The 21,091-nt window shown below is 40.2% G+C and overlaps 1 protein-coding gene across 12 annotated transcripts in view; it reads right to left on the bottom strand.

Moving 5' to 3' along the window:
• Positions 1 to 21,091, bottom strand: part of LOC116978333 (ankyrin repeat and KH domain-containing protein 1-like) — a 140,406-nt gene that overhangs the window by 77,644 nt on the left and 41,671 nt on the right. For 7 of the 12 annotated variants that reach the window (XM_033029426.1, XM_033029424.1, XM_033029423.1 and 4 more), the window contains exon 3: positions 3,784 to 3,807. The exons of the other annotated variants lie outside the window; for them this stretch is intronic. In XM_033029426.1, coding sequence (XP_032885317.1) covers positions 3,784 to 3,807 — 24 coding nt within the window. The remainder of the gene's footprint in view (positions 1 to 3,783; positions 3,808 to 21,091) is intronic. 12 annotated transcript variants of the gene reach the window in all.

Raw genomic sequence — 21,091 nt, forward strand, 5'->3', positions numbered from 1 at the left:
TGCGACGCCGCCGACTCCCAACATCGCGGAGCTGGGGCTGCAGGCGTCCGGCCGCGGGCGGCGCTGGATTTGGAGCGCCGCGCAGCCAGGGGTAGAGTTGCCGGGGTCGGAGCTACAACCGGCGCCGCCCGCGGCCGGACGCCCGCAGCCCCAGCTCCGCGATGTTGGGAGTCGGCTGCCACAGCGCTCCGGAGCTTACTGCACGGCGACCCGGTAATGCATTGCCCGCTCCCCGCCTCTCCGACCAGGTAGGGGACTAAGAATTAAAGTTTCCCCCTTCACCCCCCCCACCACCACATAAAATCCCTCCAAACTAACTGACTAACATTTAAGCAATGATTTACAATGATTCCCCGGTCTCCGGGGAGGAGGCAGCCGCTCCAGACTTTTCAAGCCGCCCGCGCTACCTACCTAATCTACGCTAAAAAACTTCCATTCGGAAATCCGAAAAATTCTGAAATCCGAGAAGTGTCTGGTCCCAAGGCTTTCGGATAAAAGGTTGTGCACCTGTAGTACAATTAGGAGAAAGCCGTGCAATTGTGGGAAAGTTTAAGAGGAAACCAAAGGTGGACTGTTATGAAAATAGAGAAAAACTAAACGAGTTCAGAGATGTCTAGGTGTTCTACTGCACGAAACATTAGCACGTTCAACAAGTAGTTACAAAAGCAAAGTTCACGTTGTCCTTTATTACAGATGGATTGCAGGGCACATGTGGAAAACTATGCCGTTTTGGTCTTTTTATCTTAAAAAAAGAATGTAATAGACTAATTCCTCGCACGTGAGGGTTGTCCCATCAAGAGAGGCTGCAGTCTTTGTGTCTCTACTTGTGGTTTAGAGAAATGAAGGGTGATGTTATTCAAACATACAAGATCCTAAGATGTCTTCATTAGGGGGAAACTTCACAAACATGTCTAACATTGTTACAAAATAAAGAGCAGGCATTTAAAGCCAAAGTGCAGAGAAATTTCTTCTCTCAGATGGTAATGAATCTCAAAATGTTTTCAACCCAAGGTTGGTGAGGGCCAGATCATTAGATTGGAAGGCTGGAGAGGAATGTGGGCCAAATGCAAGCAAATGAGACTAGCTCATAACGAAACCTTTATCAACAGGCACGAGTTAGGCAATTTTAATTGTGTACAACTATGACTTTATTCTATACAATGGGGAAAGGGGGCAAAAAGAACATCCTTATTTGCCCAGCGTCATTATAGGTAGGTCATTTCATCGGAATCTTTTAATCAAAGGAATGACGAGGAGTGTTCTATGGAAAATGCAGTTCGGGTTGATTTTTTCTCTATCAACCCAAAATCTTTGACTAATTATCGAGTTATTTGGCAAAGAAGTCAAGGTTCAAGGTTCACATTTATATGTCACATGCACCAACTAAGGTACAGTGAAATGAATTTGCCATGCAGCGATGCAATTGAAAAAGAATACACAATAGAATTTAACAAACATCCGCCACAGCATTCTTCACTGTGGTGGAAGGCAATAAAGTTCAGTCACTCCTCCTTTTTTCACCCGCGGTCGGGACATTGACCCCTCCGTAATCTCTTCTACGGACGGCCGGATGTACAGGCCCTCTCATCAGGATGACTGCAACTCCAACGTCCGGCCGATCGAACACACTCTGGCTTGGAGTGCTCGAATCGGCCACTTTCTTACCGGAGATCGCGGCTTCAGGATAATACAGGCCGCAGGCCGGCGGTCGAAGCTCGTCTCCGGCGATCGCCAGCAAGGGATCCCAGGCTCCGGATGGTAAGTCCACACCACTGCTGCGACTAGAAGCTCCGCAAACCACAGTCCCATGATGCCAAAGTAACCAGGCCAACGATCGGAGCACCCCTTTCTGGCGACTTACGGCAAGGGATTGCCCCGCGATGGAAAACTCCACGCTGCGCCTGCTGCTGAAGCTCTGGGCCCGACTCCGGGAAAGGCCGCACCAATCCAAGCTGTTAGGCCGCGAGGGAGGTGGAGAAGCGACATGGAAAAAGTCGCCTCTCCGTCGAGGAAGTGACTGAAAAACGGCTTCCCCCTTTCTCCCCCCACCACCCCCCACATAAGACATACCGAGAGACACTAAAGCAAATATTTGGGCATACTAAAAAAAAACATTTTTTTAATCAAATAGTCGAAATAACGAGCACGCTGCTGGCGGGGCAGCTGAATCGTCACTCCCCCCAACCAAACTAGAAGTCAAAGCAAACTTGCCAACATCCTGTACAACTGTTAAAAAAGCCTCCTTATTCTTCAGCTCCAATCCATCTGCAATAAAGGCCAACGTGAAATCTGCCTTGACTATTTTCTTTCATTGATGGTTCCCATCAACAATCCAGCGCGTGAACACTACAAACACCAACTAAACTATGAACAACAGACTGTCCTGGGTTATAGTCGGGACTTCACTTCGTGTTTTGCACTAATATTGTTTTTTTTTTTAATTAATCAAACTTTTGTTGTGTACTGTACTTACAGACCTGTTATGCTGCAACAAATAAGAATTTAATTCTGTTTTCAGTACACATGACAAATAAACACTCTGGACTTGACTGTTTCCATCCCCAATTTCTGTCTGTGCCACATCATCAGCACTTGTAGAGATCTGCCCAGATTACCCACATTTAAACAATGACTTTCAGAGCTTGAAGTGCCCATAATTACCACACAAAAAGGAATTACCACACAAAAAGGAATTAAATGATCAAATCAGAAGTATTAAACCATTTACCTTATGAGAAATAATAATTGTACTAATTATCTCAATGTTAAATTCCAAATGCACTACCGTTTTATCCATGTCACTTAAATGTAAAAAAATAATCTACTGCAAGGAAAACTTAAAAGAATGCAAAACATTAATTGGAAAGAAAAGGGTAAAATAATAAGTAGAAGGTGGAGACTTGGAGAAAACAGCTCAAGTTATGGAATTAAATAAAATCATAGGCATTTGCACTCTTATTTTACAAAGACATGCTTCAGTAATTATGTAACCAATTTTCATGTTTTTTTAGCATTAATTCTTATTTAAGAGACATATTTTGTATCCAGCCGATCATGCCTCAAAACAAAAAAATATCAGTTAGACCCCAAGGGACAATTAAGTTCCAAAATGTTTTGTATTACAGTATAATACCACCAAACAGGTTAGAGCCAAGACTAAAATATCTGCAACACAGCGTAGAAACATTAATTTCATTTAAAATCATTGTGCCATAACATGCAACATAATAAAACTTCGGGCTCCAACGTCAAGTGTTTATTTTCCTCTAAAAGCGCGGCCTTATGATAATTGCGTCAAGCAGGTCATCTTGCTTGCTATTTAACTAAAATAAAGTCACATGCATTTTATATTGTCAAAAGCTTCTAAAACATCGTGGTACACCAAAACAGTGTGAATTATGCAGTGTCACAGAGCCTCCTCCAATATTATCTCAAATCATTCATTCAGAAAGTCAAAATATTCTGTCACTGACCAGATACATATTGTAATGAGTTGAAAACGATAAAAAAAAATACGAAAATAATTTATTCCATGTTAAAAGTATGACGAAAAAGATGTTGCCTCAAACTTGAACACAGCTTGGCTATAAAAGCACATGCTACCTGTTATTCAATTGCCCGAATTTAGAATTATACTATATTCCGCATACTGTTTTGAATGCCATAAAACATGCAATAAAAACAAATGCACTGGGGCATAAAAAACTAAAATCACCATCTTCACACAAACAGCAAACACAAAAATCAAGGCAATGGGCAAACAGACCATAAATGTACACATACCATATATCTCTTCCCATTCTGAATCTTCAGGAGGAGAGGAAAAAGAAAAAAAAATAAGTAGAATGATTTCATATATGTAACCTGAATTCCTTCCTTTAGAAAATGCGTTGTGCAAAAGGAAAAACAAGGTAAGAATCTGGTTCTCACCTCCCAGAAACACAAACACCATATTTTGGCTAATGGGACATTAATCTCAAGACCAATTCTCCTCACCCCACCCCGCCCCTCCATCCACCCCTCAACACCCCACCCCCTTTTTAAATTTGGAGTATGTATTGCAAATAGTGCAGCTTTGCCAAATCTACCAACTTTAATGATTTTACACTTACAGGCCTCTGATATAATATTCAAAGGCCCAATAAATGCTCCAAATGAACTGTACAATGCCCAAATGAATAAATCTTCTACCTGGCAATAACATTTCTCCAAAGTCACAGTTCATACTTTAACAAAATTGTAGGGCGGCATTCAATTTCAAAAGTCTAAATATTTACCAACTTTTAGCTATTTAGTTTAAAGCATTTAAAATGTCGAAGATTTGACCGATGCAAAAAGAGAAAGTTGTGGTACTAAAGACAAAGTAGTAGTAATAACAAAAGGGAAAATTGAAACTCAAAATGAAATCAACTGATGGAAACAAGGAGCTGGAATGCTCCATCACTGTATCGTCTTAAATCACCTTACATAGACTGGGTACATTATCACACCACTGTCTACAAAATGAAACTTAATTATAAACAATGTTCATTTACAGTGATATTTCTCAGGCAGAGCTGTGGATATGAGGAGCTTTGAACAAAGTTAAAAACTGGACTTTTTAAATCCAAGGAAGAAAAATCCTGTCCCGTATTTTTCAACATTTACTCAAAATTGAGTAAAGAGGCATCGGTTTTCCACAAGACATGCATATCACAGCATATGGTGCAAGAAATGTTAATTGGCATTATATCATTATACCAAGCATATCACCCTTCAACTAGCAGTCTAATCAATAAACCTCCCCACAAAATCATCAGAATATATAACTCGTTCAATATATAAGCACTTTTTAAAATTTGGATTTATAGAATCTGGGTGGATCACAGACTGAAAACCAATTTCTTATTTTACTCGCACAACCAAATGGGATTTATTCTAATGATGGTCAAACATTTGTATATTGAACCTTAAAACACTCAAGAGAAAAACGTAAATTTTGAAGGCGAAAAACCACTTAACTCCTGGAAGAGAAATGGATATATACTCCAGACAACCAAAGTCTTTCTTTTACGAAGCAAAAAGGGTGGAGGGTGTATGGAATGAGCTGCTGGAAGAGGTAGTTGAGGCAGGTACCATTGCAAGTTTTAAGAAGCATTTAGATAGATACATGGATAGGATTGGTTGCAAGGGATATGGGCCAAACGCAGGCAGGTGAGACTGGTGTAGATGGGGCTTGTTGGTCAGTGTGGGCAAGTGGGGCCGAAGGTTCTATCTGTGCTGTCTGACTCTAAAGATTCCCCCATTCACCCCCCTTGCAAGATTTTCAAAATAAATCTCTATAATAACCATTTAGTATTGTTACTGCAAACCAGACTGATTCCTGGGATGTCAGGACTTTCATATGAAGAAAGACTGGATAGACTCGGCTTGTACTCGCTAGAATTTAGAAGATTGAGGGGGAATCTTATAGAAACTTACAAAATTCTTAAGGGGTTGGACAGGCTAGATGCAGGAAGATTGTTCCCGATGTTGGGGAAGTCCAGAACAAGGGGTCACAGTTTAAGGATAAGGGGGAAGTCTTTTAGGACCGAGATGAGAAAAACATTTTTCACACAGTGGTGAATCTTTGGAATTCTCTGCCACAGAAGATAATTAAGGCCAGTTCATTGGCTATATTTAAGAGGGAGTTAGATGTGGCCCTTGTGGCTAAAGGGATCAGGGGGTATGGAGAGAAGGCAGGTAGAGGATACTGAGTTGGATGATCAGCCATGATCATATTGAATGGTGGTGCAGGCTCGAAGGGTCGAATGGCCTACTCCTGCACCTATTTTCTATGTTTCTATGTAAATATACTTAACATTATATCTTACATTGTTTAATAGGATATAATTGCACATGCCAATAGCAGTGATTTCAACTTCACAATCCACCCAGGGTGAAATTGACAAGTTTTGTCCTTAGCAGACAAAGACACCTATTCACTATGGAGAGGTTGTACAGAATCTAGAGGTTATAAAGTATAACCTGTTTTTTTCCTTGGCTGTTGTTTTGTTTTGAAAAACAACTGTATATCTGCTTGTGACTTTCCAAAGTAACTTTTAAGTAGTTGGCTAGTTCCTGATTAAAATTGTGCAAGAAACAATTCAGCTTGCGTACTACTAACAGTGTTCTCCAATTCATTAATTTTATTATATTCCTTTTCTGGAATGGAAATGAGCGTTATAGCAGATTTTTATATTTAGCAGTTCTAGTGAACATTAAACTTTATTCACCTTCTCCATAGCTTTACAACAATATTCATCTACATTCAGTATCTTAAATGGGACAGGAGATGTCTCAATTCCACTATAGCCTTAAACAAGTACCCAGAAATTAGAAGAAAATTTTTTTGAATCACTGTGTGTCTATCCACCATACCCACCACATTGCCAAAAGTTAAACAGCTGCAAGAAATGTCATTGATTTTGAACAGCAGACCTGTCCTGGATAAAAAGAAACCAGCAGCAGTGAAGGTTTCTTTTTCAGACTGGCCACAATTAAGCACTGGAGTTCCTCAGAATTTGGTACAAAGTCTCCTGCTTTCATAATATACTTTAGTAATTTGCATTTGGGTGTGTAGGACACAATTTCACATACAAAATTTGCACAGTAAACAATGAGGCAGACAGAGACACACCAGGGGATACAGATATAGTGCACTCCATAATGCTTGGGACAAAGACCCATCATTTATTTATTTGCCTATGTACTCCACAAATCAAGATTTGAAATAGAAAAAAAAAATCACATGTGGTTAAAGTGCACATTGTCAGATTTCATTAAAGGGTGTTTTATACATGTTGGTTTAATCATGTAGAAATTACAGCTGTTTATACATGGTCTCCCTATTTCAGGGCATCATAATGTTTGGGACACATGGCTTCACAGGTGTTTGTAATTGCTCAGGTGTGTTTAATTGCCTCCATAATGCAGGTATAAGAGAGCTCTCAGCACCTAGTCTTTCCTCCAGTCTTTCCATCACCTTTGTAAACTTTTATTTCTGTTTATCAACACGAGAACCAAAGTTGTGCCAATGAAAGTCAAAGTAGTCATTATGAGACTGAGAAATAAGACTAAAACTGTTAAGAGACATCAGCCAAACCTTAGGCTTACCAAAATCACTGTTTGGAACATCATTAAGAAGAGAGCACTGGTGAGCTTACTAACCGCAAAGGTACTGGCAGGCCAAGGAAGACCTCCACGGCTGATGGCAGAGGAATTCTCTCTATAATAAAGAAAAATCTCCAAACACCTGTCTGACAGATCAGAAACACTCTTCAGGAGTGGATTTGTCAATGACCACTGTCAGCAGAAGACTTTATGAACAGAAATACAGAGGCTACACTGCAAGATGTAAACCACTGGTTAGTTGCAAAAATAGGATGGCCATGTTACAGTTTGCCAAGAAGTACTTAAAGGATCAACCACAAAGGTCTTGTGGACAGATGAGATGAAGATTAACTTGTATCAGAGTGATGGCAAGGGCCAAGTATGGAGAAGAGAAGGAACTGCCCTAGCTCCTCATCTGTGAAACACAATGGTGGGGGTGTTATGGCCTGGGCATATATGGCTGTTGAAGGTACTGACTCAGTTATCTTCATTGATGATACAACTGCTGATGGTAGTAGCATAATTAATTCTGAAGTGTTGACACATCCTATCTGCTCAAGTTCAAACAAATGCCTCAAAACATTGGCCGGCAGATCATTCTACAGCAAGATAAAGATTCCAAACATACTGCTAAAGCAACAAAGGAGTTTTTCAAAGCTAAAAAATGGTAAATGCTTTAGTGGCCAAGTCAATTACCCGATCTGTACCCAATTGAGCATGCGTTTTATATGCTGAAGAGAAAACTGAAGGGGACCAGCCCCCAAAACAAGCATAAGCTGAAGATGGCTGCAATACAGGCCTGGCAGAGCATCACCAGAGAAGACACCCAGCAACTGGTGATGTCCATGAATCATTGCATGCAAAGGTTATGCAACAAAATACTAAACATTACTATTTTAATTTACATGACATTGCTGAGTCCTAAACATTCTGGTGCCCTGAAATGGGGGACTATGTATAAACACTGCTGTAATTTCTACATGGTGAAATCAAAATGTAGAAAAATGGCCTTTATTAAAATCTGACAATGTGCACATTAACCACATGTGATTTTTTCTATTACAAATTGTGGAGTACAGAGCAAATAAATAAATGATCTTTGTCCCAAACATTATTAAGGGCACTGTAGGCTAATAGAATGCACAGATAGTTGGAAAATTAGGTCGAATGCTGCAAAATTGTGTGTTACATTTTGGTATGAAAGGCAATATGATCCAAGGGCCACAATTCGGTGAAAAATGCATGAATAGCTAATTTAAAGTGGCATGGATAGTTGAGGAAATGAGTTTAAAATGTATTATTAAAGGTTTCAAAGGTCTTTTATTGTCACATGTACCAATTAAGGTACAGTGATATGCGAATTACCATACAGCCATACTAAAAAAGCAACAAGACACACAAGTACATAAAAGTTAACATGAACAGAGGTCGATCCCTGCCGAGCTCCGTGATGTTAAAGTTTCGCAGACTCCTGCGGTGGAGCTCTCGAAGTATGTCTCCAGCAAAGGCCAACAACTCCTCGATGTTAGGCCGCAGCACAGATGGAGATACAATACGGGGGGAGAAAAAAAATCACATCTCCGTCGAGGTAAGAGATTAGAAAGTTTCCCCAAAACTAAAGAACACTAAAAACATACACAAAAAAAAACAACGAAGGGACAGACAAACTGACCTGCCAAAAAGATCAGCTTCAAAGAAGGTGAAGCAATTAAACAAAATAATTATAGTGATGTTATGGATAGGCTGGCGTAGCTGGGGTTGTTCCCTTCAAACAGGGGAGAACAAAGTGATGTATCAATTATTAAAATATCAGAAAGTGCAGTAAATGTAACTAAATTGCTCTCAACAAAAGGTTGAGAATCAAGGGAAATAGAATTAGGTTATTGGCAAAGGAACCAAAAGTGACATGCAGAGAATTATTTTGAACACTCAAATGTTGGGACTCTTGATTTCACCATGGAGGTAGATTTAATTGTTGGGATTGAAAAGAGAGTTGGGCAAGTATCTGATTTGAAAGAATCTGCAGACATAGGCAAGAGGGCAGGGGATGGAACTAGCTGAACTGCTCTTACATCGAGCACCCTTTTATGCTATAACTAGTGATTGTTAAGGATGAGGAAAGGAATGAAGACCAACTTCAAAATAAATCTCTTTGTTCGTTAGTCATGAGAACCTCATGTAGGAAACACACACGCACACGCAATCAATTTTCCTCCAGGTTAAAAAGTCAAATTCCTGTCAACTGGTGCATATTTAATCTGTGCCAATCTGCATCAAAATCAAGACATGCCAAGTTTGATTTACTCTACTTCATGAAAATCTATGGCTAAAGTCAAGACCACTTCAATTTCCAACCCGATATAGAAGATTGCAACTTTTGAAAGCTCTGATTTCCTCAGGTTTTAAGGTTATTTACATAAAAATGAACTCTTGCAGGGAGACAATCCAGTCAGTTCTTGTCTAGAAGTTGGCACTGTCTCATAACAAGGAGGAATGACAAGACGGAAGTAATTACCCTTTCCTCTGCAATCAAGCATCTCAAATGTATGTGTATTTTTACAATACTGGGTACAAAAAGTGTGACATCATACATAAAACTGAAGTTCACAAATAAATTATTTCAACATGATTCAGAATCAAAAACCCTCACAACAGCAGTACATGACAGGGAGAGATAGTTCATGAAGTTTGAGAAAATTCCAATAACCAACAAAATTCCTTGTTTAACATGCGTTCCTATGTGTATTTTTTTCCACTTTATGTTTGGTGTCCACCATAACTCCCGTAACATGAAATTTAGAAAGTCATTTTTTTCTAAAGCATGACAGCTGATCCCTTCACTTTTGCTGTTTTTCAACATACTTTCTTGCTATGAACATGGAGTATGTGACCAAATGAGCAATATTCCTGTTATCTACTTAAAAGTGTGTTACGCGCGTTACACAGTGTCCAAGGGTGGACACCAAAATGAAAGTAGCTCCTGTTCCTTCCAGTATTTCTTTCTTTGTAATTTCTTTCTCATGTTTTGAATAAACTTTACGGAAGTAATTGTCCATACATGATAAGAGACTGCAGGTACATAATTTGATGGAAATATAGTTACTGTAAAATGCTGGTGTTGTGCATGTGATGGTGGACACCAAAAATATTCACCAATTTTGGCATGCAGCAGCTTTTACAGAATCTTAATATTAAGGTTACTTTCTTTGCATAATTTCATTATCTATTGAGTTCTTCAAACTAGAAAAAATTCAATCTCCTTGGGAAGTTCTTTGGTCTTAATTTACCATTGTGGTGTAACGGTGCTTACTCTAAAATAGGATGCAACCAAGAGTAACCACCCTGAACTCTTTGAAATAGAGCAATTCAGAGCACAATGCCAAATTCATCAAAAGTTTTGCTTATTACTGTGAAACATGCATCTCTGCAAAGCAACAAACCTTAAAATGTTTTGAATTATAATGAAATTAATGCAGAAATTGCCTCTTTATTTCATTGTGTCGAAGCATGTCACATTTTTGGTGTCCTAAAATTTGATATTTTTGAGATATAAACTAGTTAAATCAGGGAATTAATTTAATTCCTAACTTGATTTTATCTCTACTATCTCTTGCACATTTGAGTAACAATCCCTGAAAAAATTAACACCATACTATTTGAAACAGTGGAGATATGACATGTTTAATGTTCAGTGCTGAAATCTCTCCAGTATTGTAAAAATACACACATATTGGGAATGCAAGCAAAGAATTTCACTGTGCCTAGTCACATGTGCCAATAAAGTAAAGTAAGTAAATGTTCACAAAAATTCCAAAATACTTTTCTATTGCCAAATAAAGAGAGTTCAACTTGGAGCAGTGCAATATCATTTTACTCTACATTTTGGTTAACTTCCACTCATCTTGTTCACGCTTTTCAAACAATGACCTTGACTATGTTTCCATTTTTTCAGACCCACAAGGAACATGCTACATTGTCTGGAACAGTACAATAAAACAATATAGCTACTTCCAACACCAATACCACAGTACCTCTATGCTGTTTTAGCAAAAATATAACAGCATAAATTGTACATAATCAAGTGATAAATATTGTTTAACAGGGCTCGTTCTGAACCTTAATCTCTTTAAATTGCTGCTGCCAACACGGAGTTAACAGTCTAACAATTTTAAACCAATTTAAAACAATTCCAGTTTAAAAGTACTACATCTCACTGAACTGCAGGATATTTCTTTATAAACCCAACCCAACGCTTGGACACAAATATTTCAAATTACCACATTTATACTGAAATATTCGAATAGGTAATTGTGAAAATTCTACATATCATTACATGCAGTTAAGTGAGGAAACTGCACATCGTGGAATTTTTATATTCTTTGCCAATTTTTTTTATTTTTTTTTTTTTTATTTATTTTTTTTTAAAAGGTGCAGAAAGCAACTGCATATTCTTAATTAACTATTGAAGGCAGATAGGATGATTGGTATCAGATATTTCTTAAGCACATGCTAGTTTTTAAACTGCTGAATTGACGCCAAGCTTATAAACCTCTACTATCCAGACAAAGCAATTGCCAAATGTTGGCACTGTCCCACATGTATTGCTTTCCCTTTTCCTTAGAGGTGGTGACAGCAAGGAAAAAGTCAATATATGTGGAGCAAACCCTTAAAACACAGAGGATATAAATTAAAGTCCAGAGATAGAATTTATTGTTGCAGACAGAAAATGTTAATAAAGCGTTCAGATGGTTTTTGGGTCCACATGGTTTGGAACAGAAAAGTACAAAATCCTTTTCCATCATCCAACGCATTTACAGTATATCTGGAACAGATGGTGAACTGGGCACCCGCACTCTCGCATCCAACATCCTCTCGGGCCAATGCCATTTACTTCAATTCTAACGTTCATCTTGTTTAAGAAGGAACTGCAGACGCTGGAAAATCGAAGGTACACAAAAAAGCTGGAGAAACTCAGCGGGTGCAGCAGCATCTATGGAGCGAAGGAAATAGGCAACGTTTCGGGCCGAAACCCTTCTGAAGTCTGAAGAATGCTGCTGCACCCGCTGAGTTTCTCCAGCTTTTTTGTGTACCTAACGTTCATCTTTCTTGGATTGTGGCATTTCAAGTACAAGGGCCTAGTTTTTCTAGTTACTTCTTCTGAAGACACTGCACATGGAATCACGAGAGAAATTTGGTACCAACTCATAACAACTGGGAGGTGGATGGATGGATGAGCGGAGCATTGGCTCCTCATTATTTCCAGTGGGGAAGATTGTTTTGCTCTCTCACTCATTAGGCAGCACAGCCCAACAAAACAATTCCACACTGGAAAAATAACGACATAAAATTTAAAACATGTTTTTTTGTTGAAAAACAGGTTTCAAAATTGTATGCTTTTCGCATAGGCTAGAACTTTTAGTGCAGTGGTTCAAGTGTTTCTAAGGTAGTGTTTGCGCCTTGTGTTATCAATCTAGCAAAAAGCAAGCAATTAAATCTTCTGAAATAGATTTAAAAACTAAGCAAAGTTGCTTTACAATATGACTTGACAATGTGTCAATTAACCTGCTTTTTTTCAGCTGGAATCTGCAAAGGGAATACAGGAAGTAAAATAGCGCCTGTGGAGAATAAATCAAGTCAATGGAAGATAAACGAAGGGTCTGAAGAAGGGTCTCAACCCGAAATGTCACCCATTCCTTCCCTCCAGAGATGCTGCCTGACCCACTGAGTTACTCCAGCTTTTTGTGTTTATCTTCGGTTTAAAGCAGCATCTACAGGTCCTTCTTACACAAATTAAGTCAATAGTTCCATTTAATAATCTTTCATCAGAACTCAATCTGGTCACTGATCCAAAATTTCAACCATTTCCCTTTCCATTGGCCATTCTGCCTCACCTTCTTACATTCCCAGCATGTTCTTGTTTTACAGCTCATAGATCTCCCATGTACATATAGGAAATAAAAGGTCAACAGAAAATTTTGTTTACACAAGAAAAATTGCTGAAATAGCACATCGCATGTGTGAATATTAAAAATTGCAAAATACACCAAAAAATCACATCAGCGGTTGGAGTTGTTTATACGATGCAGCTTTATAGTTTAGAATAACGTGCAAACCTGCCATCTTTGGAATGTGGGAGGAAACGGGAGCCGACTGTCATATGTTGATAGAATGAAGCGGCTGGGACTGTATAGTCTGGAATTTAGAAGGATGAGAGGGTATCTTGTTGAAACATAAAAGATTATTAAGGGTTTAGATACACTAGATGCAGGAAACATGTTCCCGAAGTTGGGGGAATCCAGAACCAGGGGCCACAGTTTAAGAATAAGGGATAAGCCATTTAGAACGGAGATGAGTTGTGAGTCTGTGAAATTCTCTGCCTCAGAGGGCGGTGGAGGCCGGTTCTCTGGATGCTTTCAAGAGTTAGATAGAGCTCTTAAAGATAGCGGAGTCAAGGGATATGGGGAGAAGGCAGGAATGATTGCGGATGATCAGCCATGATCACTGTGAATGGCAGTGCTGGATCGAAGGGCACTCCTGCACCTACTAAAACCATACTAAAACCCTTCCTATTGTTTGTGTTTGTGCCGACAATGTCAATCTGTTGTTCCTATCATCTTCCAAACACTAGGCCACATCCTTCCCATTTTCACATACCCTACTCACATTTTTCCTGTTGTGGTGATATCTCCTCCTTTGCTTCCATTAGCATGGAGATAGATCCTGTCAGCCATGGGATTTATCCACCTTATTCAATCAAAATCCACCTTCCCCCACTTCCATGCATTAACTTAAGGGCCAAACTCCGTTTTCTGAACTATCTGAAGATACAGTAATTTGGAGCAAAATACAAACAAACTGCTGAAGGAACTCACAGATTAGGTAGCACCTGTGGATGGAAATGGACCAAATTTCATGTCAAGACTATTCTCGGATCTGAAAAGATCGACACAAGATGTCAACTGTTTATTTTTCTCCATGGATGCTGGTTGACCCATTGTGGTCTTCCAGTAATTTGTTTTTTGTTCAATGACTTATCTTGAAGCTTCCTAAACAAGGTCATTGCTTCCAAATTCCTCCCCACCCAAGTCCCTTGCTAATCAAATATAATCTGACAGAACCTCAAAATTATAGCACTCTGGTCAGATCTATTTAAAGGAACAAAGGTAGCAAGATAAAGGGCTCAAAACATTAAGGAAGTAAGTTTCAGAACTTGGCTGCATGCAGTAGAACCCACCACCACCAATGGTGAAGTAATTATGCAAAAGATCAGATGGACACAGATCACAAAAGCAATTATGAATGGAGATTTCAAAAATGGAGTAAGCAAGACCATGGGAAACAAAATTCACTGGAGTTTTACATGAAATTATATATATGGAGATAAACAGTACGGAGGAACAAAAAGCAAATAAGCTGATATTGGGCCACCATCAGACTATGTTATGAATGAAAGGTTGGAAGTTTAACTGGAGTATGAATACAGGAACCAAGATTCCATACCATCTGCAGTGCCCTCCATAATGTTTGGGACGAAGACCCATTATTTATTTATTTGCCTCTGTACACTGGACAATTTGAGATTTGTGATTTTAAAAAAAACAATCATATGTGGTTAAAGTGCACATTGTCACATTTTATTAAAGGCCATTCTTATACATTTTGGTTTCACCATGTAGAAATTACTGCTGTGTTTATACATAGTCCCCCACATTTCAGAGCACCATAATGTTTGGGACACATGGCTTCACAGGCGTTTGTAATTGCTCATGTGGTGTTTAATTGCCCCTTTAATGCAGGTATAAGAGAACTCTCAGCACCTAGTCTTTCCTCCAGTTTTTCCATCACATTTGGAAACGTTTATTGACATTCATCAACGTGAGGACCAAAGTTGTGCAAATGAAAGTCAAAGAAGCCATTATGAGATTGAGACAAGAATAAAACTGTTCGAGACATCAGCCAAACCTTAGGCTTACCAAAATCAACTGTTTGGAACATCATTAAGAAGAGAGCACTGATGAGCTTACTAAACACAAAGGAACTGGCAGGCCAAGGATGATCTCCACAGCTGATGACAGAATAATTCTCTCTATAATAAAGAAAAATCCCCAAACACCTGTCCGACAGATCAAAAACACTCTTCAGGAGTCAGGTGTGAAACCGAAATACAGAGGCTACACTGCAAGAACGATCTCCACAGCTGATGACAGAAGAGTTCTCTCTATAATAAAGAAAAATCCCCAAACACCTGACCGACAGATCAGAAACTCTTCAGGAGTCAGGTGTGAAATCGAAATAAAGAGGCTGCACTGCAAGTTACAAACCGCTGGTTAGCCGCAATATAGGTACTTAAAAGAGCAACTAAAGGTCTCGTGGGCAGATGAGACAAAGATTAACTTATATCAGAGTGATGGCAAGAGCAAACAAAGTATGGAGGAGAGAAGGAACTGCCCAAGATCCAAAGCATATCACCTCATCTGTGAAACACGGTGGTGGGAGTGTTATGGCCTGTGCATGTAAGGCTGCTTAAGGTACTGACTCACTTATCTTCATTGATGATACAACTGCTGATGTTAGTAGGATAATGAATTCTGAAGTGTATAGACACATCCTATCTGCTCAAGTTCAAACAAATGCGTCAAAACATTGGCCGGCGGTTCATTCTACAGCAAGACAATGATTCCAAACATACTGCTAAAGCAACAAAGGAGTTTTTCAAAGCTAAAAAATGGTCAATTCTTGAGTGGCCAGTTTAAATTCCAATTTGGAATATTTTGGAGGACCAAGAAACCAAGAACCAATCACCCGATCTGAACCCAATTGAGCATGCCTTTTATATGCTGGTGAAAACTGAAGGGTCTAGCCCCCAAAACAAGCTGAAGCTAAAGATGGCTTGCAATACAGGCCTGGCAGCGCATCATCAGAGAAGACACCCAGCAACTGGTGATGTCCATGAATCACAGACTTCATGCAGTCATTGCATGCAAAGGATATGCAACAAAATACTAAACATGACTACTTTTATTTACATGACATTGCTGTGTCAGAAACATTAAGGTGCCCTACTGCTGTACATGTGGTTAAAGTGCCCTTCTACATGGTGAAACCAAAATGTATAAACATGGCATTTATTAAAATGTGACAATGTGCACTTTAACCACATGTGTTTTTTTCAATTACAAATCTCAAATTGTGGAGTACAGAGGCAAATAAATAGATGATGGGTCTTTGTCCCAAACATTATGGAGGGCAAACTACAAGGAAGAGAGTCATTGGTGCAAGACAGAGCTTGTGACAAGGGCAAGACAATGGCTTTGCTTTCCTACATATTCAATGAAAGGGAATATATGTGCATTCAGTAGTAAATATAAGACAAGAATCATGACAAATCAAAAAAACAATTAAAGATTTAGGAAGGACAGCTAAACAAAGTTGAGTATAACCTGATGTAGTATTTTCATGGAACATTGCGAATCAGCATGCAGATTATAGATTTTAGGGCATTACAGGGCTCGAAATTAACGGTTACCCGGTTGCCAATGTCCACCTAAAGTCTCGCCAGGCAACCCAGAGCTACCTTAAATTTAGTTGCGTCTGGTTGGGTAACTATGTTAGGATTAAAATTATTCCATGCTTTAATTGTGTGTGGGAACTCCATGGAGCAGCCAGCATCTCCGGATAGAAGAAATTGGGTGAAATTTCGGGGAGAGACCCTTCTTCAGACGCCCTCCGGTTTTAGTGTTTTTAGTTTAATTTAAAGATACAGCGCGGAAACAGGCCCACCGATCACCCGTACACTAGTTCTATCCCATGCGATCAAAGGGAAAAGGAGCAAACTCCATACAGACAGCACCCATATTCAGGATGAACTCCGGGTCTCTGGCACTTCTAGGCAGCAACTTCATGGCCAATGTACTGCCCCATAGTTTTGAACTGAATTAAAACACAGTAGCTGTAAAGGAGGACTTAGTGTGACAGAGATTTAAGACTGAAAATGGATAGTTTATTTTTTTTAGTATCAAAGGTTACGAACGTATAATTTTTGTGGTTTTGGAAAATAAAATATAGTGGCACAGCTGGTAGACTTGCTGCCTCACACGCCAGAGATCTGTGTTCGATCCTGTCCTCGGGCACTGTCTGCGTTGAATTTGCACATTCTCCCTGCAAGCGTGTGGATTTCCTCCCACATCCCAAAGACGCATTGGCTTTGCAGGTTAACTTGTCTCTGTAAAATTGCCCCTAATGTGTAGGGAGTGGGTGAGGAAAGTGGGATAACAGAACTTGTGTGAATGGATGGCAGACAAAAATGCTGGAGAAAATCAGCGGGTGAGGCAGCATCTATGGAGCGAAGGAATAGGCAACGTTTTGGGTCTTCTTCAGACTGATGTCGGGGACGGGGGGGGGGGGGGGGGGGGGGGGGTCGGCAAAAAGAAAGGAAGAGGCGAAGACAGTAGGCTGTGGGAGAGCTGTGAATGGGAGGGGAAGGAGGGAGAAAGCAAGGACTACCTGAAATTGGAGAAGCCAATGTTCATACCGCTGGGGTGTAAACTACCCAAGCGAAATATGAGGTGCTGTTCCTCCAATTTGCGGTGGGCCTCACTCTGGCCATGGAGGAGGCCCAGGACAGAAAGGTCGGATTCGGAATGGGGAGTTGAAGTGCTGAGCCACCGGAAGATAATAATAATAATGGATGGGATTTATATAGCGCCTTTCTAATACTCAAGGCGCTTTACATCGCATTATTCATTCACTCCTCAGTCACACTCGGTGGTGGTAAGCTACTTCTGTAGCCACAGCTGCCCTGGGGCAGACTGACGGAAGCGTGGCTGCCATTCTGCGCCTACGGCCCCTCCGACCACCACCAATCACTCACACACATTCACACACAGGCAAAGGTGGGTGAAGTGTCTTGCCCAAGGACACAACGACAGTATGCACTCCAAGTGGGATTCGAACCGGCCACCTTCCGGTTGCCAGCCGAACACTTAGCCCATTGTGCCATCTGTCGTTGGTTGGTTAATCAGGTTGGTTAAGACGGACTGAGCGGAGGTGCTCAGCCACCGGGAGATCAGGTTGGTTATTGCGAATTGAGTGGTGTTGTGCGAAGTGATCGCCAAGCCTGCGCTTGGTCTTACCAAGGTTGATCATACGCTGAATAATCCAACCACATTTTTGTTTGGAAGTGGAAATAATAGAAATTGCATTCATTGCAACGTGTAATAAGAGTCGAGATACTGTATTATAATTTTGCTGCATGTCATTGTGGTATATATCATGTCTTGATCGGTGAATATGTTTAGTTTGTGACTTTATTTGAAGCAGAAATAATATGTGAATGCTTCATTGAGCATAATTCCGACTGGTAACTACGCACTTCGGCCGAGTACATCGCATGCGTCATGCAAGCCGTCTTAAATGACCACCTAAACTGTAATTTGGCAACCTAAAAAGCTGCCGAGGTTGCCCGGCTAGAAACAGAGAAAAAAAGTTAAGTGAGAGCCCTGCATTAAGAATAAATATTGGGTCCCTGAGGCTACAGCGAATAAGTGGGAAGAGAAGCCATTGTATGTGATTCTACGACAACAGTTGGAGAGTTAAGAATAGGAGGCAAGAGGAGTCCCATCCAACTGGGTGGGGGCATATTGTCTGGTAAACCATGTGGGGCCAAGAAGGAATAGTTCACCGTCTATCACCTATAATTCTGTACTTTCAGTACTGTGAGGTGTGCAAATAAAAGTCGTTGAATTCAAACATTGTGGAAGATCATCATTAATTTGAGAGACAACAGTATAACAAAGAATGAGAAAAGGAGGTTAGAATATGAGAATATTAGTTTAAAACACTACAGCCAGAAAACTTGGAAAACAAAAAGATTTGCTCTTCCTCACAACTGAACAGATGGAGCTACTCACCAGATGCACTGCAATCATTATCTGTAACCTCAACCACCCAGAGAGACAGCATTATCACATGAATTAGAGCACCAGAGGCATCCGTCCATGACCTCAAAGAAACAAACCTAGCCGTACCAGCATCACATACAAACTTAAGCATTGCCTTTGCAGCCTTCTAGTATTTTGGCCTACTGAGTCATGCAACATATTTAGAAATAAAATCAATATTGGCCAAATGAAAAATGTTAGATACTACATTATCATTTAGAATTGTAGAATGTGGCTTTATGGACTAGAATATTTACGGGACATCACATGTAAAACCTAGAAATGAGAGACAGAAGCAAAAATATCCACTTCATAACTGGGCCCAGTCACTCATACTCACTGACTGGGCACAAATCCAAACTTGAGACTGTACGCAAATTAAAATGGTAATTTTTTTTTACCTTCCAAACAAAAACATTAAAGGTATTTAATAACTAATATGACATGTTGCTGTACCACATTAAAAGGTTGATCAATTTAAAAAAGGCAAAATGCACACAACATCAAATTGAGATACTCCATTTGCAAACATAATACAAGGTGGTTCAGGGGTAAAACCACAGATTGAGAAAAAATAACCACACTTGATATTCCTCTAGGTATAATATTTTCCCCCCAAGGAATAGCATTAGCCTGGCTTTTGGTATTTTTCAATATCATGGCCAACATCCAACATCTGAGTGACAGAATGCTTTATTAGTTCACGAATGACAAATTTACCTAATCTATGGTTCGTTTTAAACGTACTCACTTTTTTTGTTGACTTAAGTTCTCCCCCTCTCCCCAAGAAGAATTTTATATTTAAAACCTGTTGCAAATTGACAGAACCACTTTCCATTACGTAATCATCATCTGAATGGATTCTGATCTTATATTATTGCGATTTACAATCAAAAGTAAAAGACTGAATTAGGCATTTGAAAGCATCATTATTTGTATGCCAGATGTTTGAGAGTGTATATCCCAAAAAAATTATAGGATTCTATCTGTTCCAAATGTGTGATTTTCATTTAACATGGTCTATTTTGAGAGCGCTGACAGCAGCTAAAAATTAGGCATTTTAATTATTACAATTCAGAAACTTAAAACAATGCGGTAATTTCTTCTAACAGAAATAATTCTGGAAATAATAAAATGTAGACAAAAATGCTGGAGAAACTCAGTGGGTGGGGTAGCATCTATGGAGAGAACGAAAGGCAACATTTTGGGTCTAAACCCTTCTTCAGGCTGTCGGGAGGGGGGGGGGGGGGAGAAAGGAAGAGACGGAGACAGTAGGCTTGTGGGAGAGCTGGGAAGGGGGAGGGGAAAGAGGGAGAAAGCAAGGACTATCTGAAATTGGAGAAGTCAATGTTCATACCGCTGGGGTGTAAACCACCCAAGCGAAATATGAGATGCTGTTCCTCCAATTTGCGCTGGGCCTCACTCTGGCAATGGAGGAGCACAGAAAGATCAGATTTGGAATGGGAAGGGGAGATGAAGTGCTGAGCAGGGCTCGAAATTAATGGTTGCTCGGGTGTCAATGGTCACCAAAAGTCCCACCGGGCAACCTAAAAGCCGGGTCATTTTGTCCGGCTTGGACCCCATCCCTGTTTCTTTCTCTCTCTCTCTCTCTCTCTGTCACTCTCCGTCTCCGCCCGCCATCCGTGTCACCGAGTTTTCCCTCTCCGGCCGCTTCTCATACGCCAGCACGGTCGGCCACCTTGCACATGCGCACTGCCACGGCCTGTACATCCTCCCCCTGCACATGCGCACAACCACGGCCATCACATCATCCAGAGCCCCGACCGCAGGGGGGCAAATTCCACCCACCAATCGGCTGCGGAATTCCTAGATGCCACATTTGTTTGGGGGTACTTCTGGGTGGGATGTTAAGGGCACTCCCATAATTTTGTCCAGATTAAAGAAGGTGCTGGAAAATTTGTGGTGGCCCCGTATGATCAGCGACTGCCAAGTCTAACTCATGTGGATCATGCATTGTGAGATTTATATGCTGAATCAATTGCATTGTTCATTGTATGAGA

The sequence above is a fragment of the Amblyraja radiata genome, chromosome 11, assembly GCF_010909765.2.
Source record: "Amblyraja radiata isolate CabotCenter1 chromosome 11, sAmbRad1.1.pri, whole genome shotgun sequence".
NCBI classification, from domain to species: Eukaryota; Metazoa; Chordata; class Chondrichthyes; order Rajiformes; family Rajidae; genus Amblyraja; species Amblyraja radiata.